This window comes from Salmo trutta, chromosome 27, assembly GCF_901001165.1.
Source record: "Salmo trutta chromosome 27, fSalTru1.1, whole genome shotgun sequence".
Lineage (NCBI taxonomy): Eukaryota > Metazoa > Chordata > Actinopteri > Salmoniformes > Salmonidae > Salmo > Salmo trutta.
Genome location: NC_042983.1, coordinates 37,770,822 through 37,793,526, shown reverse-complemented (window position 1 = coordinate 37,793,526; position 22,705 = coordinate 37,770,822). Strand labels below are relative to the sequence as shown.

Below are 22,705 nucleotides of genomic sequence, written 5' to 3'. Positions count from 1 at the left end.
CATCCCTCCCCTCCTCCCTCACCATCCCTCCCCTCCTCTCTCCCTTACTCTCCTCCCTCACCAGCCCTCACCTCCTCTCTCCCTTACTCTCCTCCCTCACAAACCCTTCCCTCCTCCCTCCCTTACTCTCCTCCCTCCCTCACCATCCCTCCCCTTCCTCCCTCACCATCCCTCCCCTCCCTTCCTGTCTCCCCTCACCTCCTCCCTTGTTTCCTCCATCCCTCTCTCGTTTCCTCCCTCATTTCCTCCCTCAATATCCCTGCCTTCTGTCCTCTCTTTCACAATCACTCTGTCTCTGTACTCCTCCAGCCAGCTCATCTTTCCGCCAATTCACACCCACTGAAATGTAATTAACAGGCAACAGCCTGCCAAGTGCTTGATGGAAGAGGAAGGCGAAAACTGAATTCTTTATTAATATTAACCTGAGATGAGCCTTCACCAGCGGATTGACATCCTGATGGTCTGCTGATGAAATGTCACCGGGCCCTCAAACACACACACACACACACACACACACACACACACACACACACACACACACACACACACACACACACACACACACACACACACACACACACAATGCGCTGCCGACCAAATTGCATTCCTTCTCAGATCTCCACTTTTCATTCACACTCTGATTTGAATGTTAATCCAGCCTCTGTCTTCTTCTTCTCTCTCCGTAAGAGACCAGGCAGGCAACGATCAGGGAAAGTTCACAGCGGTGGACTACAGAAGCTTCAGTCTAGACGTAAAGGCCACCTTTAGACCAGTGGGAGGGTGAGGGAGAGTCTGGGATTAATAACACAAAGCTGCATGGTTGGTCTCCGACATCTTTTAAATCCTGATCTAATGAGAATTGCCTGTCACGCTGATGAAGGTCACTACTGGTGAGGTCTGGTGTTATCACGTGTTGTCTATACCGGTGAGGTCTGGTGTTATCGTGTGTTGTCTATACCGGTGAGGTCTGGTGTTATCGTGTGTTGTCTATACCGGTGTGGTCTGGTGTTATCGTGTGTTGTCTATACCGGTGAGGTCTGGTGTTATCGTGTGTTGTCTATACCGGTGAAGTCTGGTGTTATCGTGTGTTGTCTATACCGGTGAAGTCTGGTGTTATCGTGTGTTGTCTATACCGGTGAGGTCTGGTGTTATCACGTGTTGTCTATACCGGTGAGGTCTGGTGTTATCACGTGTTGTCTATACCGGTGAGGTCTGGTGTTATCGTGTGTTGTCTGTACCGGTGTCTGTACCGGTGTCTGTACCGGTGAGGTCTGGTGTTATTGTGTGTTGTCTATACCGGTGAGGTCTGGTGTTATCGTGTGTTGTCTGTACCGGTGAGGTCTGGTGTTATTGTGTGTTGTCTGTACCGGTGTCTGTACCGGTGAGGTCTGGTGTTATCGTGTGTTGTCTATACCGGTGTCTGTACCGGTGAGGTCTGGTGTTATTGTGTTTTGTCTATACCGGTGAGGTCTGGTATTATTGTGTGTTATCTGTACCGGTGTCTATACCGGTGTCTGTACCGGTGAGGTCTGGTATTATTGTGTGTTGTCTGTACCGGTGACTGTACCGGTGAGGTCTGGTATAATTGTGTGTTGTCTGTACTGGTGAGTTCTGTTGTTATCGTGTGTTATCTGTATCGGTGTCTGTACCGGTGACTGTACCGGTGAGGTCTGGTATAATTGTGTGTTGTCTGTACCGGTGTCTGTACCGGTGAGGTCTGGTGTTATCGTGTGTTGTCTGTACCGGTGTCTGTACCGGTGAGGTCTGGTGTTATCGTGTGTTATCTGTACCGGTGTCTGTACCGGTGAGGTCTGGTATAATTGTGTGTTGTCTGTACCGGTGAGGTCTGGTGTTATTGTGTGTTGTCTGTACCGGTGAGGTCTGGTGTTATTGTGTGTTGTCTGTACCGGTGAGGTCTGGTGTTATCGTGTGTTGTCTGTACCGGTGAGGTCTGGTGTTATCGTGTGTTGTCTGTACCGGTGAGGTCTGGTGTTATCGTGTGTTGTCTGTACCGGTGAGGTCTGGTGTTAATTGAAAAAAGGCGCAAATTTAAATTTGTTCCACCTGAGCGACTCTGACCACAAGTCAGAGACCACTATGATGACACACCAAATGTGTTTGATGAATCGCGGGAAAAGAGTAGGAATGGGTTTTTGTAGGCTACAGTCCAATCTATGTCTTCCAATGGTGCAACTGCTGTAATCTAAAAGTAACTGAATGTAATCAGATTACGTTACTGAGGTAATCCAACAGTTACGTTACCGATTACAATTTTGGACAGGTAACTAGTAACTGTAATGGATTACATTTAGAAAGTAACTTACACTAGGGACTTGGAACTCGACTCGGACTGGAGGTTTAGTGATTTAACTACATCACTGCAGTGTAATAACCATTTCTATTACTATGTCATTTCTTAGTAAATACGGGTCATCTATACTATGTCATTTCTTAGTAAATACGGGTCATCTATACTATGTCATTTCTTAGTAAATACGGGTCATCTATACTATGTCATGTCTTAGTAAATATGGGTAATCTATACTATGTAATTTCTTAGTAAATATGGGTAATCTATACTATGTCATTTCTTAGTAAATATGGGTAATCTATACTATGTCATTTCTTAGTAAATACGGGTAATCTATACTATGTCATTTCTTAGTAAATATGGGTAATCTATACTATGTCATGTCTTAGTAAATATGGGTAATCTATACTATGTCATTTCTTAGTAAGTATGGGTAATCTATATGTCATGAAATAAAGTGTTACCGGAAAGACATCCCAAACTGAACCATTGTCTGAAGATGCAACGATAAGAGCACAGCTAGAAATAGCCTGGGTACCAGACCTGTTTGTGCTATCCTTCCACTACTGGCATATGACAAGGAGTGGCAAGGACTGGAATGATGGCACAAACAGGTCTGGTACCCAGGCTAAGCTAGGACCTAGTCACCGCCCCACATCCTACTCACCTGAGCGCGCCGTCTTTATATTGACCGACTGGAAGCCTCCGTTGAGGGCTGATGAGTCGATGATGTCAGAGTCAAAGTCCCGGTGGGTTTTCCGGTAGACGAAGAGCGCCACGATGACGGAGATGACCAGACACATTATGACAGCGATGACGATGCCTACGTAGAGCGCCATGTTTTCTGTGCTGGGGGCCGCTGTGACAGAGACACAGAGAGGGAGGGACACAGTGAGAACCTGGGGAGGTTTAAATTAAACCTGATTCATACTACAAGGCTGAACTAGGGCTCTCTTGGTCGACTGAGAGTAATCTGTTCTTTCGACCAATCGATTGGTTGAAATTTTAAAACATGCATTTCCCCATATATATAGACACATGCTATGTGTTTGAATTAAATCAAATATATGTAGGATACTTTGCCTGATGCTATAAGCACTGCAATTAAAAATGAAGACACACACATGACTAAAGAGGGAGCCAGAGATCAACATAGCCTAATCAGAAGAAAACAACCTGTTCCCTACCCAACCCTCCTCCTCCTCCCGATGCCCGCTGCTGCTGGCTTCCACACATTCTGCCATTACGCTCCTGAAGTTGCCCGTAATAAGTAATAGGCTAGCGGTCGGTGACCTTTTCCATTTGGAGTGCCATGTTATCCTACCATTTCTACTGATCTGCATGCCAGTTATGATTTTCATATGCATATTTTCGTGGAACAGTTTAATTTCATTCATAATAAAGTCTTCATATCTCAAAATCAATGTCATGTGATTAATCAAAATTATATCTAAATTAAAATGATACAAATCTAAAAGTAATAAAAACATTGCAGCCCACAGTTAGAAAATATCTTGATAAAAATAAATATCCTGTAAATCACGTTGGCTATGCATGGCCTGTCTGCAAGGCATTTGAGACAACGTATCAACTATTAGCTGTATGCTATTTGCTCAAGGGATAAAATATAATCAGGTAGGCCTTTTGTATGGACATTTCCACCTGATCAGAGAATTACATTTTTTCCCCTTTCACGCTGAGTGGTTATCGAAAGGGAGAGCTGGACAGATTTTTCCAATAGGCTACATTGAGGAACTATTGTCATGGTTTTTGAGGTGAAGAAAAAATGACTTTGAGAAGCTCCACAGAGATGGTGAGTTACGACAATCAGAAATAGTATCAGATCCCCAAATGGGAACATTTATAGGCCTACATTTGCACACAGGCCAGGTAGCCTAGTCCTAGTTCAATGTGTAACCAGGTGCATGCACTTACTCAGGATTGACAGGAGCGCTCCAAACCAAACACAATTAATATATTGACAACTTGTAAATGGAATTAAATAGTATAGCCTAGGTTGTGCGCTGTGCAAACAACGTGTCCACTCCTACAATGACAACGGTAAGACTGTAATAATATATTGAATGCATTAACAGAAATTACCATAACCATACAAACATTGTAGATTAGAAATTATAGTAATTAACAGTAAATGTGATACTGGTGTGTCATCCCCAAGGCCTTCACAACGGATTAGTCCACTCAGACAGGTGTCTTGTGTTCCATCATTTTGTAAAAATATATTTGCCACTGCTCGACTAAAAAGATCTCAGTCGACCTACAGCCTATCGACCAATCAACCGACCAGTCGACTAAATGGGGTCAGTCCTGGGCTGAACCGACCGTACTGTGCTGGCTTGGACATGATCTGTTCACATTGTCTTTTCCAGCACGGTTCCAGCCACTGTACAGTACAGCTCGGTTCAGATCGGATTGTCTCAGTAGTGTGAAAATGTTATTAGAATTTGCAGTATTTCATTTCTCGCAATGGAGATGTCACTGTAGGCAAACATGACTGAGCAGGTCAACGCCAGCATTACAGACAGGAAGCCAAAATCAAGAGGAAAGGATTTATTTCTGTCACATCTGGCGGAAGGATTGGACCAAGGCGCAGCGTGTAAAGTGCTCATCTTCTTTAAATTAGAATAACGTGAACACTTAAACAAAAAATAACAAAACAACACACGACAGTTCCGTAAGGTAACATAGACTATACGAGAAACAACCACCCACAACCCAAAGGAAAAAACAGGGTGCCTAAGTATGGCTTCCAATCAGAGACAACGAAAGACACTTGCCTCTGATTGGAAACCATACTCGGCCACACATAGAAAATGAACATAGAAAATGAAAACTAGAACAAATCCCCATGAAACAAACCAACCCCAAAACACACCAAAAACAACAGCCCCTGCCACGACCTGACCATACTACAATGACAAATGACCCCTTTTACTGGTCAGGACGTGACAATTTCAAACTGTTAGAACAGAGTAGCAACAGTTGCTAATTTGAGTAAACATACACAAACACCTACCACACAAGACACAATCCTTTATTTATTGAGGCTATGAATCATTTCACGAGAACCCTGACATCTTTCCATAATTTCACCAAAATAATTACAACAGCACTAGGCTTCATTCAAAACAAATCTCCCTCCTCTCCTATGTCCCATTTCCCCATAACATGGTGGAGACAGGCACTTGAGATTTTCACTTTCGGTTTTGTTCCACTAGCTTCAAACAACTGTAAAAACGACATTTGTCGTTATTGAAAATATTTAGATTTAAGTCAAATGTACTTGCACCAAAGAAAACAAGTGATAGACAACAATACAGGGGCTTATATGAAAACCACACCACAAAGAAAAACAATATACAATATATAAAGTAAAAAAATTATAAAGATTTGTTAAAACAGATAACACAACCCACTGATTATAAATTAATTGATCAGTAGTCACGAAAAAAATGATATTTGTTTTGGTTAAATGTGTGTGTGCATGTGAGTGTGGGAGAGTCTATATGGAGGAGATTATTGAGTAGTTTGGTTAATCAGGCTTATCCCCGGTCTTCATGGAGGAGATTACTGGGTAGTTTGGTTCATCAGGCTGACCCCCAGTCTTCATGGAGGAGATTACTGGGTAGTTTGGTTCATCAGGCTGACCCCCAGTCTTCATGGAGGAGATTACTGGGTAGTTTGGTTCATCAGGCTGACCCCAAGTCTTCATGGAGGAGATTACTGGGTAGGTTGGTTCATCAGGCTGACCCCCAGGCTACATGGAGGAGATTATTGGGTAGTTTGGTTCATCAGGCTGACCCCCAGTCTTCATGGAGGAGATTACTGGGTAGTTTGGTTCATCAGGCTGACCCCCAGTTTTCATGGAGGAGATTACTGGGTAGTTTGGTTCATCAGGCTGACCCCCAGTCTTCATGGAGGAGATTACTGGGTAGTTTGGTTCATCAGGCTGACCCCCAGTCTTCATGGAGGAGATTACTGGGTAGTTTGGTTCATCAGGCTGACCCCCAGTCTTCATGGAGGAGATTACTGGGTAGTTTGGTTAATCAGGCTGACCCAAAGTCTTCATGGAGGAGATTACTGGGTAGTTTGGTTCATCAGGCTGACCCCCAGTCTTCATGGAGGAGATTACTGGGTAGTTTGGTTCATCAGGCTGACCCCCAGTCTTCATGGAGGAGATTACTGGGTAGTTTGGTTCATCAGGCTGACCCCCAGTCTTTATGGAGGAGATTACTGGGTAGTTTGGTTCATCAGGCTGACCCCCAGTCTTCATGGAGGAGATTACTGGGTAGTTTGGTTCATCAGGCTGACCCCCAGTCTTCATGGAGGGGATTACTGGGTAGGTTGGTTCATCAGGCTGACCCCCAGTCTTCATGGAGGGGATTACTGGGTAGTTTGGTTCATCAGGCTGACCCCCAGTCTTCATGGAGGAGATTACTGGGTAGTTTGGTTCATCAGGCTGACCCCCAGTCTTCATGGAGGAGATTACTGGGTAGTTTGGTTCATCAGGCTGACCCCCAGTCTTCATGGAGGAGATTACTGGGTAGTTTGGTTCATCAGGCTGACCCCCAGTCTTCATGGAGGAGATTACTGGGTAGTTTGGTTAATCAGGCTTATCCCCGGTCTTCATGGAGGAGATTACTGAGTAGTTTGGTTCATCAGGCTGACCCCCAGTCTTCATGGAGGAGATTACTGGGTAGGTTGGTTCATCAGGCTGACCCCCAGTCTTCATGGAGGAGATTACTGGGTAGTTTGGTTCATCAGGCTGACCCCAAGTCTTCACTTTAAGTTATTGATGTATGATGATGATGATGTTTTGGCAATGTGAAGATATGAATTCCAGAGTATGGTACCTCTGTATCTGTTAGAGAATTGACTATGTGAGGTGCAGCAGTGGGGAGGGTGAAGGTTATCACAGTATCTGGTGTTAGATAGATGGATTTCTGAATTAACCTGGAAGAATCCATTGAAGGGTTTAGGTAAACTATCTGGGAGGTATGAGTATTTGTAGATGAAAGTTCATAATTGCCGAACATTAATGTGGTAAAGAGACAAGATATTGAGTTTCTTAAACAAAGGTGCAGATGGAGCCAGGTAATTAGAGGAGGTGGCTAGTCTTGCACATTTCTTTTGTATGATGAGTCATTTGTGTAGGTAGGAGACATATGTACTGGCCCAGCCAATAATACAGTAACTAATATATGGGTAAATGAAGCTATAGTATCGAGTTAGGAAGCAAGCCTGATCATCTTTCTGATGATACCAACAGATATCATCACTGTGCTGCAGACAAATTGAACATGATCTTTACGGATAACTTTTCATCAAATAGAACTTGTTCAATTTCATTCCCAACAATTAAAATTCTGGCTATTTTTTTGTATCTAGAATTTATTTACATTTAAAGATCATTTGTTTATCTGGAACCATTGAGAAGATTTGGCAATGCCTGAGTTGGCTGTGAATAAAAAGTGTGAAAATCTAATTGGTATCATCAGCGAAGAGAATGGGAAGTATGGTAGAAGACCCAGCAGCAAGGCCATAGATCCAATTATCCAACCCTGTGGCACTCCACAGAATATCTTAGCTCTGGTAGATGCACAGGCATTTGCATAAACACATTATTCTCTATCATAAACATAACTATATAACCAATTATATGTATAATCATGAAAACCGTAATAATAAAATTTAATAAGTAATATTTAATGATCAACCGTGTCAAACGCTTTGGATAAATCTAAAAAGATGCCAAGAGCGTATTCATTGTTGTTTAGAGCTGTACAGATTTTATCCACAAGTTGCAAAAGAGCCATATCTATGAAGTAGCTTTTTATGAAATTGCTATTGTTGATCATATAGGAAAAAATATTTATTATATTTTTTTGTATTACAGATATTGGCCAATAATCTGTAAAATATATTGGATCCCCAGATTTACAAAGTGGGATAACTTTAGCATTTTTTTTATTTTTAGGAACAGTACCAGTTTGCATAGATTTGGTAAAGATATACGTTAGAGGCTCAGGAATCGAGGAAGACACTGATTTCACCAAAGAGGCACCAATCTCATCATGACCTGCTGCTGATATTTTTAAGTTACTAATTACCTTCTTCACCTCCATTACATCATCACCTCCATTACATCATCACCTCCATTACATCATCACCTCCATTACATCAACACCTCCATTACATCATCACCTCCATTACATCAACACCTCCATTACATCATCACCTCCATTACATCATCACCTCCATTACATCATCACCTCCATTACATCATCATCTCCATTACATCATCACCTCCATTACATCATCATCTCCATTACATCATCACCTCCATTACATCATCACCTCCATTACATCATCATCTCCATTACATCATCACCTCCATTACATAATCACCTCCATTACATCAACACCTCCATTACATCATCACCTCCATTACATCATCACCTCCATTACATCATCACCTCCATTACATCAACACCTCCATTACATCATCATCTCCATTACATCATCACCTCCATTACATCATCACCTCCATTACATCATCACCTCCATTACATCATCATCTCCATTACATCATCACCTCCATTACATCATCACCTCCATTACATCATCACCTCCATTACATCAACACCTCCATTACATCAACACCTCCATTACATCATCACCTCCATTACATCAACACCTCCATTACATCATCATCTCCATTACATCATCACCTCCATTACATCATCATCTCCATTACATCATCACCTCCATTACATCATCACGTCCATTACATCATCACCTCCATTACATCATCACCTCCATTACACCAACACCTCCATTACATCATCATCTCCATTACATCAACACCTCCATTACATCATCACCTCCATTACATCATCATCTCCATTACATCATCACCTCCATTACATCATCACCTCCATTACATCATCATCTCCATTACATCATCACCTCCATTACATCATCACCTCCATTACATCATCATCTCCATTACATCATCACCTCCATTACATCAGGAGGATCAAACTGAAGCAGAGAAGGGAAATGTCCCTTAATGTAATCCAAGGGATTTCCATCAGTTAGCCATTTTCTTTGACAGAGAGGAACCCACATAAAAAAAAAAAGAATTGACATGAAATAACACCAGGATCACTATAGGTCTTATTTCCAACAATACATTGATATGGGATAGCTGTAGATGTATTTTTCTTAGTCAACAGTTGATTGATGATTTTCCAAGTTGACTTTATACTATTTAATGATTCTTGGAATGTGTTACTATTTTGGGGGATATCCAAAGTAGGTGAGTAAATTTGTTCTTATACTTTTTGTAATTTGCAGAATTCAGGATAGAGGGATTTGTGACACTTTTTATACTACTTGAGACCGGTTATAAAACAAGGTTTCCAGAACCCTTCTGCTGATCTCTTACATGATTTAACTAAGGGAAAGCGGTGGTGAAAAACACAATTGAAAGATGTATTAAAAAAGAGTAAGCAGACATGTACCATACTCCTCCCACTCTTGATGTTCTACAGCGGTGAACAACATACGGAGACACGTCATAAAGCATGGATGTCTCTTCAGTCAACCATGTTTCTGAAAGGGCAACAACGGAACATTCATGACTGAGAGAAGACAGATAATGAACAAGGTGGTTGGTTTTTTTTAGGATTTAAAAGTAGAAAATAAGCTTGTCTTGGAATGAATTAGATAAACAATGACCAACCTGTATAGCAGTTTAACATTATAGTAATCACAAGTGATACTCATCTCTGGTCAATTTCAGGAAACTTCAATCTGGATCAACAATCATTATATGTATTGTTCACTTCATGAATTCATTCATATCTAATGGGCTGAAGACCATGTTATCAGGGCTGATATCCTGCCTAACTAAGAGAGACACAGAGTGGGAATCATCCAGAGAGTGGAACAGAAACATGGAAGTGTACGCCTCACATGTCCAATACAACCATACATTTGTGTTAGTTTTATCAATAGGGGGGCACTTCCTGTGGAATGCACATTGACACAGTCCACATAACACCACCGAAGACTTCAGAGACTTATGACATTTAGAGCAATGTGTGTTTTTGGTCACCAGGTTAGGTGAAACACATGAACAAAGTAGAGTACATGTGTGTGTGTGAAATCAGTGGACTATAGCTGAGTCACTTGCCATAGGCCTACGAGAGGGGGGTGAACGACCAGCTGATCATACTTCAGCTATGCGATGTTGCCTTTCTTTTGTTCTTCAATTAGTCGTGGCAGCAGTTCCTTTCATTTGAGGCATACCTTTTTGGAGAAGTCTTCATTGATGAAGATTTTGATTCCCTTCAGGCACTTGGCTCGCCTGAAAATCTCCTCGTCTTTGAACCTGAGAAGTTTCACCACTATAGATCTGGGCCGTCCATCAGGGAAGAAAGTGCCATTCCTATTCACCCTCTCCATCTCAATGAGTTTAAGATCGAGTTTGAGTTGATCTGCCAGGAGTTTCTTGGCCTTGACTTCTGTGTCATGCCAAGTTTGTCTTTACATCCTCAATTCCATCGATTAAAATGTTATTTCGCCTCGATTGGTTTTCGAGGTACGCTCCTTTGGAAGAGTGCTTGTCAAAGTGTTGTTTGGAAGATTGCTAAATCCTCAGACATGGTTTTGAATGCGGTCTGGCTGGTGACATTCACACCCTTAAATCATCAAGCCTTTTGTTCCTCTTCTGCATTGAGCTTGTTGTGAGCTAAAATGAGTTCGCAAACACAACCCACACCCCACCTCCCGAAATGAAGTGCCGCCAGTGAAATGGCAAACACGCACAAGAAACAGACTTGATCACACATGCACCACTACTATAAACAGAGAGAAGGCGAAGGACTTACTCACTGTATGTATCCTGGCTGAACTTTACTAAACGAGCGGGAAATCACCAACTCGCAAGTTACTCCTAGCAGTATGCAGGGCAGTAAACCAAAACACTGGTCAAAGATGCTTGGGAGAGACAGTGGTAGGAGTATTCGCTTACCCACCGAATGAGCACTTCTACTCATAGATGGTACAACGAGTCCCTGCTCTATTCAGTGTTTGTTCTCTCACATAAACTGAAACTGAGCTAACATTCTAGAATTTTAGCAACCAGAAAATGACAGATCAATTTCTACATTGGCCACTTGACCCAATTTCCACTAGATAACACAGCCACAAACTCAAAACAGCTTTCCCATTTTGACAACAGATGCCGCTCCTGCTGGAGAAGTCAAGAGGTGAATATCACAGCCAATCACAACACTGCAGGATAAGTAATAGTTCCCTGTGGCTCAGTTGGTAGAGCATGGTGTGTGCAACGCCAGCATGATGTGTGCAACGCCAGGGTTGTGGGTTCGATTCCCATGGGGGGCCCGTACAAAAACATTTTTTTATGAAATGTATGCATTCACTACTGTAAGTCGCTCTGGATAAGAGCGTCTGCTAAATGACTAAAATGTAATACTGTGAAACACTATCGTTCCACTATTACTGCAGATATATTATGGACATTTTCTGAAATTACAATGCAAAAATACAAATTAATCCTATGTGTAGCACCTTTAATAGGTCTGAAAATGTCCAAAAGTGACATTTTCATACACAAGTTTTATATCAAACCGAGGCAGACACATAAAGATTTTATAGATGGGTTGACTGAGCTGCTAAATGGGTGGCTAAAAGGCTTCAAAGGACTCAGCGGAGAACATGGCCAGAATACATGGCTGAGCATCAAGGAGGAAACAAATGTCTAGAACAAGCGACATTTCAAACACGTTTAGTTATGCCACTTGCCTCATCATCTATGGCGTTTTCAGCAAGGCTAGATTTTGTCTGCAGTTATTGGTATGAAGAAAGGGAACAAGAAACACTCAGTCATAAAGTCAAATCTGTCATACAGGCAGGATTTCATCACAATATTGACAATAATCCAGATCATAGATCTTAAAACTGCAACTGAGATTTACACAAGGTGCACTGATAACCTCCGGCCACTAGAGGGAGATATAAACCACATTTGTTCCCGCTGGATCTTGGGTCAGTTTTGTGTTTCACCCACTAATGGCTAAGATAAGGTTTGGGGAAGCTGATCCTAGATCTATACCTAGAGGAAACCTCACCCCAGAGCCCTGGAGCCATTATGGAAACTAGGATAAGGTTTGGGGAAGCTGATCCTAGATCTATACCTAGAGGAAACCTCACCCCAGAGCCCTGGAGCCATTATGGAAACTAGGATAAGGTTTGGGGCAGCTGATCCTAGATCTATACCTAGAGGAAACCTCACCCCAGAGCCCTGGAGCCATTATGGAAACTAGACACCGTTACGATCTCACCTGAATAGGAAGAAGGGCAGAGAGACACTAACTGTACATCCTATCATGTTACAGATTAAATGTTACATATTCATAACTACTACTTGATCTGTTCAATGCTTCATCTCAGTGACAACAACAGTTCCAAGTTGAGTGTACATACACTATATAGCAGTGGTTCTCAAATGGTTTTAGCTCGAGACCCAAATTGAACCAGGTTGTCTGACTCGCGTCCCAATATTCGCATCGCAAAAAATAATTGCCAAAAAACAATCTGGAAAACTATTTTTAATGCAATATTGATAGTAAATGTAGCAATTATATGACACGGTACATACACTATATGCTGTTGTGATAACCTGGGCTATATTCCCTACATATACTATATACTGTTGAGATAGACAGGGCTGTATTCCCTACATATATTATATACTGTTGAGATAGACAGGGCTATATTCCCTACATATACTATATACTGTTGAGATAGACAGGGCTATATTCCCTACATATACTATATACTGTTGAGATAGACAGGGCTATATTCCCTACATATATTATATACTGTTGAGATAGACAGGGCTATATTCCCTACATATATTATATACTGTTGAGATAGACAGGGCTATATTCCCTACATATACTATATACTGTTGAGATAGACAGGGCTATATTCCTTACATATATTATATACTGTTGAGATAGACAGGGCTATATTCCCTACATATACTATATACTGTTGAGATAGACAGGGCTATATTCCCTACATATATTATATACTGTTGAGATAGACAGGGCTATATTCCCTACATATACTATATACTGTTGAGATAGACAGGGCTATATTCCCTACATATACTATATACTGTTGAGATAGACAGGGCTATATTCCCTACATATATTATATACTGTTGAGATAGACAGGGCTATATTCCCTACATATACTATATACTGTTGAGATAGACAGGGCTATATTCCCTACATATACTATATACTGTTGAGATAGACAGGGCTATATTCCCTACACTCTGTTCCTTTATCACTGGTGTCAGAATTATAACTTGTTTAAAGTCATTATTTCTCCCTCTACTGCAGCCTCTGCAACAGGCAGAAATATATGACCCCCCCAACAGCCTACACTGTCCTGCTATACTTCCCCTAGGTACAGATCTAGCATCTAGCTTCCCGTCCCGCAATCCTAACCTTAACCATCAGTGGGGGAGATACTAAACTGTCCAGCACCCTACAGCAACTGTCCTATACTGTCAAAACCATTCATGTCTCCTAGACCTGATCACATGTGGCTTGTCAACAATAGTCCACTGGGTTCTCCTCTAAATTGGATCTGGATTAAACATCTATCTTCTATCAATCATGAATGTTCCATTGTTGCCCTTTCAGAAACATGGTTGACTGACGAGACAGTCCAGTAGACTGACTGGGTTGATCAATCATGTGTGAGGGGGACGCTCCATCTTCAACGTTTGTTCTTTCTGACAGTCTCTGGGCGCTAGATCCACCACACACAAACACACGTCAGGCTTTGTGCATGCAGGGTGGAGGGACGGAAACACTGTCATGACCGAGTCATGAGATCAGATTGATCCCATCGACCAAGCCTTGCCTCTAATTAAGACACTATGCAGATGGCTTATGCACAGCCAGTGGGGCTGAGGGTAACAAGGTCTGATTACCTGGCAAACTCTGTTGTCCATGAGGGTAGCACGTACACGCCACGGAAGCAACGGCTCTGGGTCTCGATCCCCCCTCTATTGATTACTGGACTTTTCTTTCTGTCCCGCTAGGCAGATTGAGACAAGGGAGGCTAACACAGCTAGCTGCAAGTACCTGATCTGCATCCAGACTAGCTCTCAAGTGGACGTAGGTAGCTACACAAACTGGAAGGAGAGAGAGTGCTGGCTTCTGTCAGGGTAATCCCCATTGGCTAATCCCAGCATTGATACCAGAGGTGAAGCAAATACTTTCATGTGGGTCACTGAATAATGAGGAGTGAATTTGTGTGACTTGGAGGGCACCAGCACACTCCTAGCAACAACTACCTCCCATCTCTGACACTCCTAGCAACATCTACCTCCCATCTCTGACACCCCTAGCAACAACTACCTCCCATCTCTGACACTCCTAGCAACATCTACCTCCCATCTCTGACACCCGCCTTGCAACAACTACCTCCCATCTCTGACACCCCTAGCAACATCTACCTCCCATCTCTGACACCCCCTAGCAACATCTAGCTCCCATCTCTGACCCTCCTAGCAACATCTACTTCCCATCTCTGACACCCCTAGCAACATCTAGCTCCCATCTCTGACACCCCTAGCAACATCTACCTCCCATCTCTGACACCCCCTAGCAACATCTAGCTCCCATCTCTGACCCCCCTAGCAACATCTACCTCCCATCTCTGACACCCCTAGCAACATCTAGCTCCCATCTCTGACACCCCCTAGCAACATCTAGCTCCCATCTCCGACACCTCCTAGCAACATCTAGCTCCCATCTCCGACACCCCCTAGCAAAATCTAGCTCCCATCTCCGACACCCCCTAGCAAAATCTAGCTCCTATCTAACACCCTTGCCAACATTTGGCTCCTTTGGTATGTTCACTACTGTGAGTATGACATCCTGTATATATAATTTTTTACATTTTAGTCATTTTTGACATTCTTACAATCAGTGTATTCAACTAAGGTAGGTCAGACAATCACAGTAATTGGCAGTAAACCTGTCCTCAAAAAGAGCAGCTATTTCTGAAATCAGTGCTAGTAAGAAAGAGAAATGACAAAATATTGCTAATCTCTTCTGAAAAATGAATTTCCTTTAAAACTGGTTTAGAGTAAAGCTAGCTAAATGAGTGTATCTAGTTGACACTGTAGCCTAGGTCTTAATGGGTTACTGAATTAATAGTGAGGGGACGCATCCTTGACTTATTAAATACTGATTACTATACATGTTACTGTATTACTGTACATGTTACTGTATTACTGTACATGTTACTGTATTACTGTACATGGTACTGTACATGTTACTGTATTACTGTACATGTTACTGTATTACTGTACATGGTACTGTACATGTCACTGTATTACTGTACATGTTACTGTATTACTGTACATGCTACTGTACATGTCACTGTATTACTGTACATGGCACTGTACATGTCACTGTATTACTGTATATGGTACTGTACATGTTACTGTATTACTGCACATGGTACTGTACATGTTACTGTATTACTGCACATGGTACTGTGCATGTTACTGTATTACGGCACATGTTACTGTATTACTGTAAATGTTACTGTACATGTTACTGTATTACTGTACATGGCACTGCACATGTTACTGTATTACTGTACATGTTACTATACATGTTACTGTACATGTTGCTGTATTACTGCACATGTTACTGTATTACTGTAAATGTTACGGTACATGTTACTGTAATTACTGTATTATTGTACATGTTACTGTACATGTTACTGTATTACTGCACATGTTACTGTATTACTGTACATGTTACTGTACATGTTACGTACATGTTACTGTATTACTGTATTACTGTACATGTTACTGTATTACTGTACATGTTACTGTATTACTGCACATGTTACAGTACATGTTACTGTATTACTGCACATGTTACTGTATTACTTTAAATGTTACTGTACATCTTACTGTACATGTTACTGTATTCCTGTACATGGTACTGTACATGTTACTATATTACTGTACATGGCACTGTACATGTTACTGTACATGTTGCTGTATTATTGCACATGTTACTGTATTACTGTAAATGTTACTGTACATGTTACTGTAAATGTTACTGTATTGCGGTACATGTTACTGTACATGTTACTGTATTGTGGTACATGTTACTGTACATGTTACTGTATTACTGTACATGTTACTTTATTACTGTACATGTTACTGTATTAATGTACATGTTACTGTACATGTTGCTGTATTACTGTACATGTTAATGTACATGTTACTGTATACTGTACATGTTACTGTACATGCTACTGTATTACTGCATGTGTTACTCTACATGTTACTGTATTACTGCACAGGTTACTTTATTGCTGTACATGCTACTGTACATGTTACTGTATTGCTGTACATGCTACTGTACATGTTACTGTACTTGTTACTTTATACTGTACATGTTACTGTACATGTTACTGTATTACTGTACATGTTACTGTATTACTGTACATCTACTTTATTACTGTACATGCTACTTTATTACTGTACATGTTACTGTATTGCTGTACATGTTACTGTACATGTTACTGTATTGTGGTACATGTTACTGTACGTGTTACTGTATTACTATACATTACTTCATTACTGTACATGTTACTGTACATGTTACTGTATTACTGTACATGTTACTGCACATGTTACTGTAGTACCTGTACATGTTACTCTACATGTTACTGTATTACTGTACATGACACTGTATTACTGTACATGTTACTGTATTGCTGACATGTTACTGTACATGTTACTGTATTACTGCACATGTTACTGTATTACTGTACATGTTATTGTACATGTTACTTTATTACTGTACATGTTACTGTACATGGTACTGTATTGCTGTACATGTTACGGTATTACTGTACATGTTACTGTACATGTTACGGCATTGCGGCACATGTTACTGTACATGTTACTGTATTGCGGTACATGTTACTGTATTACTGTACATGTTACTTTATTACTGTACATGTAACTGTACATGTTACTGTATTACTGTACATGGTACTGTAAATGTTACTGTATTACTGTACATGCTACTGTATTGTGGTACATGTTATTGTAAATGTTACTGTATTGCGGTACATGGTACTGTAAATGTTACTGTATTACTGTACATGCTACTGTATTGTGGTACATGTTATTGTAATGTTGTACATGTTATATAAAATGTGTAATTAGAACTTAAATACTGTTTGACTTTATACTATTATGTGTTATGTTATATACAATGTGACTTCATGACACAAATACCTAAATTACCTAAAGTGGGAGTGCTAGAATAAAGATGATATGGAACATCTCTTCCTATAGTATAATGCCCTCCCACATCCTATCCACCTCCCTACAGTTATTTCACATATATCTCCCCGCTTTGATGATAAAACTAGGTGCCACAAAACGCCAGAATCAGAATGTTTAACTAAGATTAATAGATGTCTTTGAACATGAAAAGAAAATGAGAACAAATTATCTGGCAATGAAATCCTGAGAATGATTATGTTTAATATATACGCTCATAGCTCAAGGAGTGAGAGAGAAAGAGTAAAACTCTCTCACACATCAAGATGAGGAGGCTGTAATAGCACAGAAAGACTGGGACCTCTCTGACACTAGAGACCAGTATATTGGGGCTGAGAGGAGGAGACACTAGAGACCAGTATAGTGGGGCTGAGAGGAGGAGACACTAGAGACCAGTATAGTGGAGCTGACTGGAGGAGACACTAGAGACCAGTATAGTGGAGCTGAGTGGAGGAGACACTAGAGACCAGTATAGTGGAGCTGAGTGGAGGAGACACTACAGACCAGTATAGTGGGGCTGAGAGGAGGAGACACTAGAGACCAGTATAGTGGAGCTGAGTGGAGGAGACACTAGAGACCAGTATAGTGGGGCTGAGAGGAGGAGACACTAGAGACCAGTATAGTGGGGCTGAGTGGAGGAGACAATAGAGACCAGTATAGTGGAGTTGAGTGGAGGAGACACTAGAGACCAGTATAGTGGAGTTGAGTGGAGGAGACACTAGAGACCAGTATAGTGGAGTTGAGTGGAGGAGACACTAGAGACTAGTATAGTGGAGTTGAGTGGAGGAGACACTAGAGACCAGTATATTGGAGCTGAGTGGAGGAGACACTAGAGACCAGTATATTGGGGCTGAGAGGAGGAGACACTAGAGACCAGTATATTGGGGCTGAGTGGAGGAGACACTAGAGACCAGTATAGTGGGGCTGAGTGGAGGAGGAGACACTAGAGACCAGTATATTGGGGCTGAGTGGAGGAGGAGACACTAGAGACCAGTATATTGGGGCTGAGTGGAGGAGGCACTAGAGACCAGTATAGTGGAGCTGAGTGGAGGAGGAGACACTAGAGACCAGTATATTGGGGCTGAGTGGAGGAGACACTAGAGACCAGTATAGTGGGGCTGAGTGGAGGAGACACTAGAGACCAGTATAGTGGGGCTGAGTGGAGGAGACACTAGAGACCAGTATAGTGGAGCTGAGTGGAGGAGGAGGCACTAGAGACCAGTATATTGGGGCTGAGTGGAGGAGGAGGCACTAGAGACCAGTATAGTGGAGCTGAGTGGAGGAGACACTAGAGACCAGTATAGTGGGGCTGAGTGGAGGAGGAGACACTAGAGACCAGTATAGTGGGGCTGAGTGGAGGAGACACTAGAGACCAGTATAGTGGGGCTGAGTGGAGGAGACACTAGAGACCAGTATAGTGGGGCTGAGTGGAGGAGACACTAGAGACCAGTATAGTGGAGCTGAGTGGAGGAGACACTAGAGACCAGTATAGTGGAGCTGAGAGGAGGAGACACTAGAGACCAGTATATTGGGGCTGAGTGGAGGAGGAGACACTAGAGACCAGTATAGTGGGGCTGAGTGGAGGAGACACTAGAGACCAGTATATTGGGGCTGAGTGGAGGAGACACTAGAGACCAGTATAGTGGGGCTGAGTGGAGGAGACACTAGAGACCAGTATAGTGGAGCTGAGTGGAGGAGACACTAGAGACCAGTATAGTGGGGCTGAGTGGAGGAGACACTAGAGACCAGTATATTGGGGCTGAGTGGAGGAGGAGGCACTAGAGACCAGTATAGTGGAGCTGACTGGAGGAGACACTAGAGACCAGTATATTGGGGCTGAGTGGAGGAGGAGACACTAGAGACCAGTATAGTGGGGCTGAGTGGAGGAGGAGACACTAGAGACCAGTATAGTGGGGCTGAGTGGAGGAGGCACTAGAGACCAGTATAGTGGGGCTGAGTGGAGGAGACACTAGAGACCAGTATAGTGGGGCTGAGTGGAGGAGACACTAGAGACCAGTATAGTGGGGCTGAGTGGAGGAGACACTAGAGACCAGTATAGTGGAGCTGAGTGGAGGAGACACTAGAGACCAGTATAGTGGGGCTGAGTGGAGGAGGAGACACTAGAGACCAGTATAGTGGGGCTGAGTGGAGGAGACACTAGAGACCAGTATAGTGGGGCTGAGTGGAGGAGGAGACACTAGAGACCAGTATAGTGGGCTGAGTGGAGGAGACACTAGAGACCAGTATAGTGGGGCTGAGTGGAGGAGGAGACACTAGAGACCAGTATAGTGGGGCTGAGTGGAGGAGACACTAGAGACCAGTATAGTGGGGCTGAGTGGAGGAGGAGACACTAGAGACCAGTATAGTGGAGCTGAGTGGAGGAGACACTAGAGACCAGTATAGTGGGGCTGAGTGGAGGAGGCACTAGAGACCAGTATAGTGGAGCTGAGTGGAGGAGACACTAGAGACCAGTATAGTGGGGCTGAGTGGAGGAGGCACTAGAGACCAGTATAGTGGAGCTGAGTGGAGGAGACACTAGAGACCAGTATAGTGGGGCTGAGTGGAGGAGACACTAGAGACCAGTATATTGGGGCTGAGTGGAGGAGACACTAGAGACCAGTATATTGGGGCTGAGTGGAGGAGACACTAGAGACCAGTATAGTGGGGCTGAGTGGAGGAGGCACTAGAGACCAGTATAGTGGGGCTGAGTGGAGGAGACACTAGAGACCAGTATAGTGGGGCTGAGTGGAGGAGACACTAGAGACCAGTATAGTGGGGCTGAGTGGAGGAGACACTAGAGACCAGTATAGTGGGGCTGAGTGGAGGAGACACTAGAGACCAGTATATTGGAGCTGACTGGAGGAGACACTAGAGACCAGTATAGTGGGGCTGAGTGGAGGAGACACTAGAGACCAGTATAGTGGGGCTGAGTGGAGGAGACACTAGAGACCAGTATAGTGGGGCTGAGTGGAGGAGACACTAGAGACCAGTATAGTGGGGCTGAGTGGAGGAGACACTAGAGACCAGTATAGTGGGGCTGAGTGGAGGAGGCACTAGAGACCAGTATAGTGGGGCTGAGTGGAGGAGACACTAGAGACCAGTATAGTGGGGCTGAGTGGAGGAGACACTAGAGACCAGTATAGTGGGGCTGAGTGGAGGAGGAGGCACTAGGAGAATCATCAAGGAGGGAAACACTGTAAAGACAGATGTGTGTGTAACCTTAAGGAATAGGTGGTATGACATGACATAGGGGGGAAAACTCAAAGAGGACACAAATCAATCAACAAAATAAGAGAGGGAGGGGGAGAGAGGGGGAATGGAAAACAAAAAAATACACCAACTCACATGAAAATCCCAAATCACTGTCGGCATTAGGCTCAGTGGACAGCTGATATAATGAACCTTGAGGGGGAGAAAAGGGAAGGGAGGGCACGGTGAAATCAACATCAAACCAAATGGAACAAAGCAAAAGTGCAACAAAAAATAACAACATCTAAATGGCCACCTGTCACTGAAAATGTAAACATATACACTACCGTTCAAAAGTTTGGGGTCACTTAGAAATGATCTTGTTTTTCTAAGAGCAAGTTTGTTGTCCATTAAAATAACATCAAATTGATCAGAAATACAATGTAGACATTGTTATTGTTGTAAATGACTATTGTAGCTGGAAATGGCTGATTTTTAATGGAATATCTACATAGGCGTACAGAGGCCCATTATCAGCAACCATCACTCCTGTGTTCCAATGGCACGTTGTGTTAGCTAATCCACGTTTATCATTTTAAAAGGCTAATTAATCATTAGAAAACATAATTGCAAAAGAAGCAATAAGAAGCAATAAAACTGGCCTTCTTTAGACTCGTTGAGTATCTGAAGCATCAGCATTTGTGGATTCGATTACAGGCTCAAAACGGCAAGAAACAAATAACTTTCTTCTGAAACTCGTCAGTCTATTCTTGTTCTGAGAAATGAAGGCTATTCCATGAGAGAAATTGCCAAGAAACTGAAGATCTCATACAACGCTGTGTACTACTCCCTTCACGGAACAGTGCAAACTGGCTCTAACCAGAATAGAAAGAGGAGTGGGAGGCCCCAGTGCACAACTGAGCAAGAGGACAAGTACATTAGAGTGTCTAGTTTGAGAAACAGACGCCTCTTAAAGTCTTCAACTGGCAGCTTCATTAAATAGTACCCGCAAAACACCAGTCTCAACGTCAACAGTGAAGAGGTGACTCCGGGATGCTGGCCTTCTAGGCAGAGCTGCAAAGAAAAAGCCATATCTCAGACTGGCCAATAAAAAGAAAAGATTAAGATGGGCAAAAGAACACAGACACTGGACAGAGGAACTCTGCCTAGAAGGCCAGCATCCCGGAGTCGCCTCTTCACTGTTGATGTCGAGACTGGTGTTTTGCGGTTACTATTTAATGAAGCTGCCAGTTGAGGACTTGTGAAGCATCTGTTTCGCAAACTAGGCACTCTAATGAACTTGTCTTCTTGCTCAATGGGACAATACACTTTCAAATCAAAGTTTGTTCTTGTCCCATTGCGCACTAGCGACTCTTGTGGAGGGCTGGGCGCAATGTACGCTGACACGATCCTCAGGTGTACAGTGTTCCCTCCGACACATTGGTGCGGCTGGCTTCCAGGTTAAGCGGGAGTTGTGTCAAGAAGCAGTGCGGCTTGGCTGGGTTGTTTCGGAGGATGCACGGCTCTCGACCTTCGCCTCTCGCGAGTCCGTACGGAAGTTGCAGCGAAGAGACAAGACTGTAACTACTGGATAGACTGGATACCACGAAATTGGGGAGAAAAAGGGTCAAACCAAAAAATATATATATATATATATATATATATATATATATATAATAAAAAATAGAAATAAAAAAGAAAACATTTTGATGGTGCTTTTCCATTGATTTGAGATTGAGGCTTAT

The 22,705-nt window shown here is 42.6% G+C and overlaps 1 protein-coding gene across 2 annotated transcripts in view; it reads right to left on the bottom strand.

The window, feature by feature from the left end:
• Positions 1-22,705, bottom strand: part of unc5ca (unc-5 netrin receptor Ca) — a 275,938-nt gene that overhangs the window by 38,663 nt on the left and 214,570 nt on the right. The window contains exons 8-9 of one of the 2 annotated variants that reach the window (XM_029717973.1): positions 21,117-21,173; positions 2,979-3,170 (exon numbers count right to left, since the gene is read on the bottom strand). In XM_029717973.1, coding sequence (XP_029573833.1) covers positions 2,979-3,170; positions 21,117-21,173 — 249 coding nt within the window. The remainder of the gene's footprint in view (positions 1-2,978; positions 3,171-21,116; positions 21,174-22,705) is intronic. The other variant, XM_029717974.1, reaches the window with a different exon arrangement.